This window comes from Podarcis tiliguerta (genome assembly GCF_965153285.1).
Source record: "Podarcis tiliguerta genome assembly, chromosome: 10".
NCBI classification, from domain to species: Eukaryota; Metazoa; Chordata; class Lepidosauria; order Squamata; family Lacertidae; genus Podarcis; species Podarcis tiliguerta.
In genome coordinates this window covers 65,701,112-65,713,454 of record NC_139543.1, presented here as the reverse complement: position 1 = coordinate 65,713,454, position 12,343 = coordinate 65,701,112, and the positions used below count along the sequence as shown (strand labels likewise).

Sequence of the window (12,343 nt, the reverse complement as noted above, 5' to 3'; positions counted from 1 at the left end):
ATCGAGTGTTAAAAACAATACAGCATTAAATATTAAAAACTTCAGATGTCTTTTAAAGATAAGATAGCTGCTTATTTTCTTCATATCTGAAGGGAGGGCATTCCACAGGGCGGGTGCCACTACTGAGAAGGCCCTCTGTCTGGTTCCCTGTAACCTCACTTCTTGCAATGAGGGAACTGCCAGAAGGCCCTCGATGCTGGATCTCGGTGTCTGGGCTGAACGATGTGGGTGGAGACGCTCCTTCAGATATACAGGACCTAGACTGTTTAGGGCTTTAAAGGTCAGCACCAACACTTTGAATTGTGCTTGGAAACGTACTGGGAGCCAATGCAGATCTCTCAGGACCGGTGTTATGTGGTCTTGGCAGCCACTCCCAGTCACTAGTCTAGCTGCCACATTCTGGGTTAATTGCAGTTTCCGGGTCACCTTCAAAGGTAGCCCAACGTAGAGCGCATTGCAGTAGTCCAAGCGGGAGATAACTAGAGCATGCACCACTCTGGCGAGACAGTCTGCAGGGAGGTAGGGCCTCAGCCTGATTAAAGAGTCTCATGCTGAGCTACAGCCTCTTTCCCCTTCTTGAACCCAAGGGAGAAGTGGTTTGGGAAAATACACCAGGAACAAGGGGGAAAGAAATATTGACATCAGGATCTGCTGCCCCGGTAGATCCTGCCGCCTGAGGTGGTTGCCTCATCTTGCCTCATGGGTGGGCCGGAACTGGGTAAGGCTATCCAACGGTTAGTAGCCACATTGGCTATGCCCTGCAACCACTGTTGGATGCAGAAGGCTTCTGAATTCTAGTTGCTGGGAATTGGAATCAGTGGCGTAGCGTAGGTTGTCAGCACCCGGGACAAGGCAAGTAATTTGCGCCCCTTAACCCATAGATTTGCGCCCCCTAATCCGTGGATTTGCGCCCCCTAACCCCCAGATGTTGCGCCCGGTGCGGCCGGCCCCCCCTGCACCCCCCACGCTACGCCACTGATTGGAATTCAGGGCAATGGGCTCAGGTCCCGCTGGTGGGCTTCCCTTGATAACCTAGTTAGTCATTGTGAGAATAGGATGCTTGACAAGACAGGCCTTTGTCCTGATCCACACTGGAAGACTGACCTTGGCTCTCAGTACGTTTCCAAGCACAATTCAATGTGCTGCTGCTGACCTTTAAGGCCCTAAAACAGTCTCAGCCCAGTACAGTGGTACCTCGGGTTACAGACGCTTCAGGTTACAGACTCTGCTAACCCAGAAATAGTACCTCGGGTTAAGAACTTTACCTCAGAATGAGAACAGAAACTGTGTGCCGGTGGCGACAGTGGGAGGCCCCATTAGCTAAAGTGGTACCTCCGGTTAAGGACAGTTTCAGATTAAGAATGGACCCCCAGAATGAATTAAGTTCTTAACCCGAGGTACCACTGTATACCTGAAGGAGCATCGCCACCCCCATTGTTCTGCCCGGACACTGAGATCCAGCGCCGAGGGCCTTCTGGCGGTTCCCTCAATGCGAGAAGCCAAGTTACAGGGAACCAGGCAGAGGGCCTTCTCGGTTGTGGCCCCTATCCTCTGGAACACCCATCAAACGTCAAGGAGTTAAAAAACTATGCAACTTTCAGAAGCCATCTGAAGGCAGCCCTGTATAGGGAAGTTGTTAATGTTTTCTTATGTTTCTGTATAAATACGCTGGAAGCCGTCCACAGTGGCTGCGGCGACCTAGTCAGATGGATGGGGGTACAGTGGTACCTCGGGTTACATATGCTTCAGGTTACAGACTCCGCTAACCCAGAAATAGTACCTCGGGTTAAGAACTTTGCTTCAGGATGAGAACAGAAATCGTGCTCCAGCGGCATGGCGGCAGCAGGAGGCCCTATTAGCTAAAGTGGTGCTTCAGGTTAAGAACAGTTTCAGGTTAAGAAGAGACCACCGGAACGAATTAAGTATTTAACCCGAGGTACCACTGTAACCCAAGCAACACAAAGCAAAAGTCATCATCATCATCATCATCATCATCATTATTATTATTTATTAGAGAATTGCCATAATCTCAAATGCTTGGCCAAATAAAATACGGTTTGGGCCTCACTCCCTTTGCAAATGTTTTCCGAGCCCATCGCTGACGCCTGAACGCTGTCTTTGCGAGCTCAGGGCCAGCTTTGCATCTCAGCAAACTGCAGGGCTGGGAGGCGAAGGGTTAAGCGGCGCTCTGCGGGCTGCATCCTGCAAACCCGGCTTCCTCCTTTTGCAAATCGAAGGTGGTGACGCTGCCGAGAGGAATTGACCAAATTTGTCCGTTTCCTTCCTTATTGCACCAATTTCCAGGCACCGAGGCAGAGAGAGCTGGGAGCCCCGGGGTAAGCGAGACCCTGCAGTTAGAGAACCAGCTGCTTTGCCCGCGCCTAACTTTCTGCAAGAGGGGGGCTAAAAGCATCATCTGCAGCGATGCCCTTCCGGAAAGGTAAGCGCTTTGGGGTGTTGTTCGTTCCTCCTCTCTCATCTTCAAGGCGGAGCTTCCCGGTCCAGGCCTCCGAGAGTGGGCTTGGCCGCTTTCGGTTTTGCCTTGCAGCGCTCAGAGCAAGAGTCAAGGTGCTCAAGGCTCCGCTTGGCTTATCTCGCCCCGGATCGGGTGCAATTCGTACCTGGACACTCAGGTCAACGGCTTGGATTTTCGCCCAGGTGGTTAATTTGCACCTGGGCTGCACCACGTTAGGCTCCAGGTACTGAGCCGGCGAGTGTGCCACGTGACTTGCATGGTGCCCCCGTTGCAGGGAGGATTCCCTGCACGTAGAAAAGTAGAACCTCAGGGATCAGCCCAAAGTATACCTTCCCTCCCTGACAGGTGGGATTTCGAATGCATTTTTCATCATCTACAGTATTTCATGAAATGTGTGTGCCCCGTGATTCTGGTGTGTGTGTGTGTGTGTGTGTGGAAACAACAACTTAAAGCTGCTTGCAAAAAAAAAAAAGAAAAGAAAAAGATAATAAAGTTATGGAGGCAAAATTAACCATAATATAAAACTTTAAGACAGTTAAAACAACAGTTGATGATTCTGTTAGTTTGATTCTGTGAACCGGTGCAGTCCAAAGTGGATTTTTGTCATCCGGCTGAAAGCTGGGGTCTTTGTTGAATAAGGATTATCCCTGTTTGACTACTGGTTTTCTGTGCTTGTAATGGCTGCTTGCCGTCAATGAAGGTTTTCCCCTTTTTTAAAGAGATGATTGCGTATGGTGGATGTAGCACAACCTGTTTTTCATTCTGGATTTATGTTGATGCGACCTGGGACCTGCGGGTGTAGGATGGCTGATAAACTTGATAATAAATTTGATGGTGATGGGACTTCACAACCCAGCCCTGTGTCCTGTTGTCCACATGGCATCTGAAACGGCTCACAGCACATGCGTGGGGGGGGGGCATGTGGCTGCGATGCACATTGAAGGGTGTGTCATGAGAACCCCTCTACTGGCTTGCAGGATGTTATCGGCTGGTGTTCCTTTTGCTGAAGCATTTCCCCATATGAATTCGCTCCGTTTCAGAAGCCCAAGAGGGTTTTAGCCCCTGGTGCGTGATCTACGGGCCAATTTTCCTAGTGGCTTCTGAATCATACATGAGAAACTATCACTCTTGGGTGGGGTGGAGGTACATGATATCCCATTGAGTCCTCGTAGCCAAGAACACGTTGCAAACCGCTCTTGGGGCCATCACTTATGCTGCAACGTGGATATCCAATGAAATAAAAAATTTAAGGTCATATATATATATATATACATATATAAAAAATAGGGGGACGTGGGTGGCGCTGTGGGTTAAACCACAGAGCCTAGGACTTGCCGATCAGAAGGTTGGCGGTTCGAATCCCCGCGACGGGGTGAGCTCCCTTTGCTCGGTCCCTGCTCCTGCCAACCTAGCAGTTCGAAAGCATGTCAAAGTGCAAGTAGATAAATAGGTACCGCTCCGGCGGGGAGGTAAACGGCGTTTCCGTGCGCCACTCTGGTTTGCCAGAACCGGCTTAGTCATGCTGGCCACATGACCCGGAAGCTGTACGCTGGCTCCCTTGGCCAATAAAGCGAGATGAGCACCGCAACCCCAGAGTCGGCCACGACTGGACCTAATGCTTAGGGGTCCCTTTTTATATATATAATAAATGTTCATAAATGTATGAAGCAAACACGCACATAAATATATAAACCACATGTCTGACGCAGCACAGGAAAACAGCCCTGAAACCATTTTGATTCCCAAACTGACCAAATGATTTCTCTGCAAGGTCAAGGAAAATGGAAAAGTCCCGCCATTGTCTTTCCCTTCACAGATCCTGTCTTAAGGGTATGTCTGTGTATGAATAGGGTGAGTCTGTGACCTGGCTCAGGAACTAAGTATTTATCATTACAAAAGACTGGACAGGCTCCCCAGGGTATCCAATCAAGTAAGCATTAAGAGGTAACCTGCCAGACAGGAGGTAAACAAGGCACTCAGATTTCTGTTGTAGACCGCCCTTTCTGTGATGTAGATATGTGTCTGGGGGGTGGTCTTGAGCTACACCCCTTCTGTGATGTGTGTATGATGTTTCTAGGGGTGATCTTGGACTCCAGGGTGGGCAATTTAAAATGTTTATATAAGGGCGGGCATACCTTGGTTCAGAGTCCTCCTCCTCCTTCTGCGTGTGAAGGGAGCACCCTGTTGCAACAGATCAATAAAGATCAGGCTTACTAGCTGCTTTGCTTCTCAATATTCTCTGGTTGGCCTCTGTTAGTTTCTCTGAACGATGGAGAACCTGCAAAGGACTCTATAAGGGCTCTTGTGTCCCCCATAAGGGAATAAGGGCAGATTTTCATTTATTACACCACCCCAGGCTATTCTAAAATGTTCCAATCTAGTATGTAACCGCCGGTGGAATGTCATGGACTGGTTGGACGCAGAAGGCGAGAAGCCTCAGAGCCTGGACAGTGGTGGTGGAACAATGATGAGTGGTGAATGAAAGAAGACTTGGAGGAAGAGGTGTCAAGGCTTGTTGTTGTTGTTTAGTCGTTTAGTCATGTCCAACTCTTTGTGACCCCATGGACCATAGCATGCCAGGCACTCCTGTCTTCCACTGCCTCCCACAGTTTGGTCAAACTCATGCTGGTATCTTCGAGAACACTGTCCAACTATCTCGTCCTCTGTCGTCCCCTTCTCCTTGTACCCCCAATCTTTCCCAACATCAGGGTCTTTTCCAGGGAGTCTTCTCTTCTCATGAGGTGGCCAAAGTATTGGAGCCTCAGCTTCAGGATCTGTCCTTCCAGTGGGCACTCAGGGCTGATTTCCTTAAGAATGGATAGGTTTGATCTTCTTGCAGTCCACGGGACTCTCAAGAGCCTCCTCCAGCACCATAATTCAAAAGCATCCATTCTTCGGCGATCAGCCTTCTTTATAGTCCAGCTCTCACTTCCATACATCACTACTGGGAAAACCATAGCTTTAACTATACGGACCTTTGTTGGCAAGGTGATGTCTCTGGTGATGTCGAGGCTTAGTGAACCAGAAGAAGCTGGGGCAGGAGACAAGGCCAAGAGGCAAAGATGAGTCTGGCTGGTGAGCAGCCACAGATGTCTCTCCTTCCTGCTGCAACAAGTTCTCCTGCCCGCTTGTCTCCCAGAACCAAGAGAGGCCTGAACAGGGTGGAGGAGAAGTTAGCTTCACACAGGCGCAGTCTCAGATTGCTTGGGGGGAAACCCTGGAGAGGAGAGGACTTGGGCAGCTCAGGGGAGGCAGGGACCTTCAGTCTCAGCAACTGCTTCATGGGGGTAAGACCTGCCAGAGATGAGTTGCTGTGCTCATTAGGCCTGACAGCCCTGTGCAGTTCCTGTTTCTGCTAATAAAGAGTTAACTCCAAATTGCTCAGTGTGATTTACTGCTGGCTCCCTGCTGTCATGGAAGCTGGTCTATAAGGACAAACGAGGTACAGTCCCACCAATTCTATTGAGTTTTATTTATTTATTAACGTTCTTACGTTACATCGGTAAACATTATCATATTACATTTCAAGGCTTATTATAATATAATTTTCAGCATGTATACAAAGTTTATATGCAAAGTTTATATACCTAAAGGGGAAAAAATCAAGGACAAAAAACTATTCCAAAATCATATACAGTGGTACCTCGGGTTACGTACTTAATTCGTTCCAGTGGTCCGTTCTTAACCTGAAACTGTTCTTAATCTGAAGCACCACTTTAGCTAATGGGGCCTCCTGCTGCTGCCACGCCACCAGAGCACGATTTCTGTTCTCATCCTGAAGCAAAGTTCTTAACCCGAGGTACTATTTCTGGGTTAGCGGAGTCTGTAACCTGAAGCTTCTGTAACCTGAAGCATATGTAACCCGAGGTACCACTGTGTGTACCAACACTTTGGACTTCCTGTCTATCCGGTTGTATATTCCTTTTTTACAAATGAATGTACTCTTATTATTGTACATTTCTTTACATTTTATTTAATACATTCCTATATCAATATGTACCCTAGGTCTTATTTCTCAACTCTCCAACGTCAATCGAATGCTAGCATAGATAGCGAACCTTTACTGTATTTTTGAACATATATCTATCCCACTTTCCCATAATTTTTTGTTTTGAGTTGCCTCTCAGGCTATTTGTCAACCATTTCGGCATTCAGCTGAAATTCGCCATTTCAGCAAATTCTTGTAGCTTGTTATGCCAATCCGATATTGTTCCCACCAACTCGCAGTGCTCCTCCTGTCAGCCCTCCCCTGTTGTCACCCAACCAACTCCCCACCCAACCTCTCCATTTCAGACTGGGTGGGGACCACATATACAATCTGACTTTGGCGCATGCCTCCGTGATGACACCATGTGCGATTGTGAACTGCGCCTGAGGCTTCTGCATGAGATGAGATTATAGGAAGGTGGGAGATTATCCTCCGAATACAGCAGTACAGAAGGTGTAAAACTGGAATTACTATCCAGGGGGAAAGTGCAACAGACCCAAGGAATACCTGAGCTACCCCGTAGGCCTGTTTCTGTGTGCAATTCAAAGTGGGGAATGTGGAATCCCCTTTGGTGGAATGTATTTTTCGCAACCTGCATTGTGAAAACCAGAATTTCCTCTGGGAAAAGAACAGGGCGTTTCGTTTACGTAGCTGGAATTAGGAAAGTTTTTATTGTGTTTGTGTGTGTGTGTCTATGGCGTGAGCTTCCATATCGGTTGTGTTGGGAAAGGGGGAACTACCGCTGGAAAGGCTGAATTAATAATAATAATAATAATAACAATAAATTTTATTTATATCCCGCCCTCCCCAGCCGAAGCCGGGCTCAGGGCGGCTAACAACAATTAAATAATCAAACAATCAAATAATCCAACATTCTAAAAACATTCCATTATAAAAATTAATTAAAATCAAATTAATGGCAACCGTTAAGCAAAATTCTGTGCAGGTTGCCAGAGGAGGGGGTCAGGCTGCGCCCTGACCAAAGGCCTGGTGGAACAACTCTGTCTTGCAGGCTCTGCGGAAAGATGTCAGGTCCCGCAGGGCCCTAGTCTCTTGTGACAGAGCGTTCCACCAGATTGGAGCCACAGCCGAAAAAGCCCTGGCTCTGGTTGAGGCCAGCCTAACCTCTCTGAGGCCTGGGACCTTCAGGATGTTTTTATTTGCAGACCATAGGTTTCTCTGTGGGGCATACCAGGAGAGGCGGTCCCATAGGTACGAGGGTCCTAGGCCGTATAGGGCTTTAAAGGTTAAAACCAGCACCTTAAACCTGATCCTGTACTCCACTGGGAGCCAGTGCAGCTGGTATAGCACCGGGTGAATGTGATCTCGCAGCGAAGACCCCATAAGGAGTCTCGCTGCGGCATTCTGCACCCGCTGGAGTTTCTGGGTCAGTCTCAAGGGCAGCCCCACGTAGAGCGAGTTACAATAATCCAGTCTGGAGGTGACCGTCGCGTGGATCACAGTGGCTAGGTCAGGGCAAGAGAGATAAGGAGCCAACTGCTTAGCTTGGCGGAGATGAAAAAATGCCGCCTTTGTTATAGCTGCAATCTGCGCCTCCATGGAATTCCTTTTGATGGTATAATTTTTTGGGGGAAAGCATATTACCTGAAGGCAAGAAGTACATGTCACGCAGTACAAGCAAGAATTATTTAAGCTGGAGCATTGTCCGTATAGCCGAAGGTCATAGAACAATAACCATGTTTAAACAACACCATGGAAACTGATTATACTGTATACTTGATAAGAATGTGTTTTGACTATTTGATTTGTGATAATACTGCCTCAAAATCCATAAGGAGAAAGCGGAGGTAAAATTATTGGGCAGGAAAGCCCTTCAGAAATTGTGTGCAAGAATTATAAGGCCTGAGGGAAGCAATTTTTAATTTTAAATGTTATTCCTAAGTGTGGGGGGGGGGGGGGACACAACGAATTTGCCAATGTTAATGGAAGTACAAATCATTAAGGTTTTTGGACTCAGGGAACTGAAAGAATCTTTAAGAGGTCTGACTCCAAAAATACTGATTTAGCTAAACAAAACTGCCGATACTTTGGGGTTGGTTCTCAGGCTGCAGTCTGAACCCAACTTTACCTGGAAGTAAGTTCCATTGACTTCAATAGGACTTACTTCTGAGTAGACATGGTTAGGATTGCGCTGTTTTTGGCTGAGGCACTGAGGATGGAATATAATACAAGAGGGGAAAAACAGCTTTCACAAGAGGGTCATGGTGAGGAATAATTTTCAGACTTGGCCTCAAGGACAAAGCAGAAATACAACCCTAATAACCTAGATGACAAAGCAGAAATATAACCTGAATAACTCAAGAGCTACCAAAACAAGACATAAAACAGACGGTATTCTCCACAAAGCTCCCAGAGTCATGTAAGCAGAAAATGATTCTGATTTCAGAAGCTAAGGAGGGCTTGACATTTATAGATAATCTACAAAATGACTCTGAAGGAAGAAGGAGCTCAGAAGAACGGCAAATACCCAGCATGTTTCCAAAGGGTTCAGAACCAGTCAGTCAGTCCTGTGAGACAAATCCAGGTAGCATCTAAAACCAGCCACCTGGCACACCTGCCCCACTTTAGACAACAAAACCAGCTGTTTGTGTGGGGCCTGTGTGTGTAACATTTAGTGTGTGGACTCTCAGATGCAGTGTTAGAAACTCAGATTTATATGCTAGGCGCCAAATGGCTCCTTAAACGAAGGTTGTAGTCGCCAGAACGGAAAGTCTAGTTGCCATTTTGTGAAAAGTCTTATTTTTCAAATGACGGACTGACTGTGGTTCCTGCTCAGTTCAACATCGGGCCAGTTCTGATGACAACCTTGAGCTAGGTTGAAAGCTCCGAGAACGTCAAGAAGAAAAGTCACTTGATCCAGGGACAGTCCACAGATATACAGTCATACCTCGGGTTACAGATGCTTCAGGTTGTGCGTTTTCGGGTTACGGACGTGCCGAAACCCGGAAGTACCGGAACGGGTTACTTCCGGGTTTCAGCGCTCATGCATGCGCAGAAGCACTAAATCGCGCTTTGCGCATGCGCAGAAGTGCCGAATTGCAACCCGCGCATTCGCAGATGTGGCACTGTGGGTTGTGAACGCTGCAGGTTGTGAACGTGCCTCCTGCACGGATCACGTTTGCAACCTGAGCGCCACTGTATTGGCCTCTTTTTCCCAGTGGTGACACATGGACCGTTCATAATTAATTAATTTAATTAATTTTTATAATGAAAGGTTTTTAGAATGTTGGATTATTTTGATTGTTGTTAGCCGCCCTGAGCCCAGCTTTGGCTGGGGAGGGCGGGGTATAAATAAAAATTATTATTATAACATAAGAACAACCTTCACAACTGTGAGCAGGGCAGTGGGACAGGATAAGCGAAGACAAGCAACAACAACTAATTATATAACGTCGCCCACTTCTCCTGCTCGGGCTGCACAGAGAAAGCAATTTTTGTGCCAGAAATTCATTCCAATTGTACAGATAAAAATATAACTGATATGTATTAGTGTGTGAAAACAGTCAAGATCCAAGGATCCCCAGGGATGCAAATCCAGAGGGTGGAGATGTGAGAAACCCAGGCATCTTGACTTGGTTGCAAGTGGCAGATAGTCAGGTGCTATAGTGGAGAATTCTGCATGGCAGCGGGTTGAACTAGATGACCCTCGGGATCCCTTCCAACGCTACAGTTCTATGATTCTATGATTCATCCTTCACCTGCCGGCCAACATAAAGGTAAAGGTTAGGCGACCCCTGACCATTAGGTCCAGTCGTGGCTGACTCTGGGGTTGCAGTGCTCATCTCGCTTTACTGGCCGAGAGAGCCAGCGTACAGCTGGTCATGTGGCCAGCGTGACTAAGCCGCTTCTGGCGAACCAGAGCAGCGCACGGAAACGCTGTTTACCTTCCCGCTGGAGCAGTACCTATTTATCTACTTGCACTTTGACGTGCTTTCGAACTGCTAGGTTGGCAGGAGCAGGGACCGAGCAACGGGAGCTCACCCCGTTGCGGGGATTCGAACCGCCGACCTTCTGATCAGCAAGCCCTAGGCGCCACCCGCGTCCCTGCCTGCCAACTTACTTACAGCCAATTTGATGGAGGGGGGTTGACTCTGCCTGTCTTCGGCCATGGCTGTCAATGTTTCCCTTTTTTAAAAGGGAAATTCCCTTCTTCCGAATAGAATTCCTTGCAAGAAAAGGGGAAAGTTGACAGCTATGGTCTTTGGCTCTGCCCCAACCTACGGCTGGTCTCCCTGCTTTCCCCCCTACCAATTCCAGAGGGTACCAGCCATCGCTTAGCATAGCATCTTATTTTCCTGTATCAGTTGCTGGACCATACATGGGGAACCTTTTGTTAGGATATTTCCGTTCCACCTTAAAAGGGAGCAGGCTTTGAGTCACAGAGTCTGCGTATTTCCTGTTTTCACAGGATGTTTCTGTTGTGTCTTTGCTTTCGTTTCTCTCTCTCTGCCGGAACTCTGAAGCAGGCAGTCATGTTTTTCTTTGTTCTGATCAACGCAGAAATAAACTTGTAAATAATGCTCTCCTGACTGCAACTTTCGCTGTGCGTTATCTGCTGATAGAGCGTGCACGGCTCTGGAATGTGGCAAGCTATTTCTGGAGCTTGTGTCACTAATTGCTGATACTGCGTGTCTACGGGAGATCGATGGACGTCTGGAGACGACGTGGAGTCGTGATGGACTTTGTCTCCCTGGCAGTATCCCAACACCTTTGAGCCTCCAGACATTGCTGAACCACAGCTCCCATCACCCCCAGCCATTGACCATGCCTGGTGGGCTGATGGGAGCTGTAGTTCATCAACATCTGGAGGGCCAAAGGTTCCCCATTCAGGACCGAAAGGGCCCTGCTCTCCCTTGACTTTGGAGAGCTTTGTTGCTTAGATAACGTGCACATAAGAAGCTAATTCTCTTTTTCTTTTTCTTTCCCCTCCTCTTCCACCTTTGAGTGCCACCGCCAGCTATTAATGGAACTTGCTTTTATCTAAATCTAGCCTTGCATCTGATGACTCAGGATGCCTGGATTTCCCATTTCTGGACAGGATCCGGTCACGTTGACGGGAAGATCACACTGCTGTAAGAGCAAGCTGGCGTAGCTTCCCATGTGCCTTGTTCTTGCAGAGACTCAGTCACTCGCGTGTTCACATGCATTTTCAGCAGAAACATATAAAGTGATTTGCTCCTGATCGTCAACATTTTGCAGAGTTCTGTCCACCCCCCCAAAAAAATTAAAGTGTGCTGTCTCCTTCTGATTACACCCTTGCTGACCCTCCTGCATGAGTAATAATAATATTAATATTAATATTAATAATAATAATAATAATAATAATAATAATAATAATAATAATACCCTGCCCATCTGGCTGGGTTTCCCCAGCCACTCTGGGCAGCTCCCAACAGAATATTAAAAACACGATAAAACATCAAACATTAAAAACCTCCCTAAACAGGGCTGCCTTCAGATGTCTTCTAAAAGTCAGATAGTTGTTTATTTCCTTGACATCTGACGGGAGGGCATTCCACAGGGTGGGTGCCACTACCGAGAAGGCCCTCTGCCTGGTTCCCTGTAACCTCACTTCCCGCAGTGAGGGAACTGCCAGAAGACCCACGGAGCTGGACCTCAGTGTCCGGGCAGAATGATGGGGGTGGAGACGCTCCTTCAGATATACTGGACCAAGGCCGTTTAGGGCTTTAAAGGTCAGCACCAACGCTTTGAATTGTGCTCAGAAATGTACTGGGAGCCAATGTAGGTCTTTCAGCACCGGTGTTATGTGGTCTTGGCGGCCGCCCCCAGTCACCAGTCTAGCTGCCGCATTCTGGATAGCACTGACTAGTCTGATCCTAACCATTCCTCCCCAAACT

The 12,343-nt window shown here is 47.7% G+C and overlaps 1 protein-coding gene and 1 long non-coding RNA gene across 3 annotated transcripts in view; one reads left to right on the top strand and one right to left on the bottom strand.

Annotated features, from left to right (window-relative positions):
- The window catches only part of LOC310659270, a 223,758-nt gene that overhangs the window by 19,576 nt on the left and 191,839 nt on the right, over positions 1–12,343 (bottom strand). The window lies entirely within an intron of this gene.
- Positions 2,096–12,343, top strand: part of PFKFB3 (6-phosphofructo-2-kinase/fructose-2,6-biphosphatase 3) — a 72,764-nt gene continuing 62,516 nt past the window's right edge. Inside the window, exon 1 of one of the 2 annotated variants that reach the window (XM_083402190.1) lies at positions 2,096–2,440. In XM_083402190.1, the coding sequence (XP_083258316.1) occupies positions 2,425–2,440 (16 nt within the window). In that variant the 5' untranslated portion in view covers positions 2,096–2,424. The remainder of the gene's footprint in view (positions 2,441–12,343) is intronic. The other variant, XM_083402193.1, reaches the window with a different exon arrangement.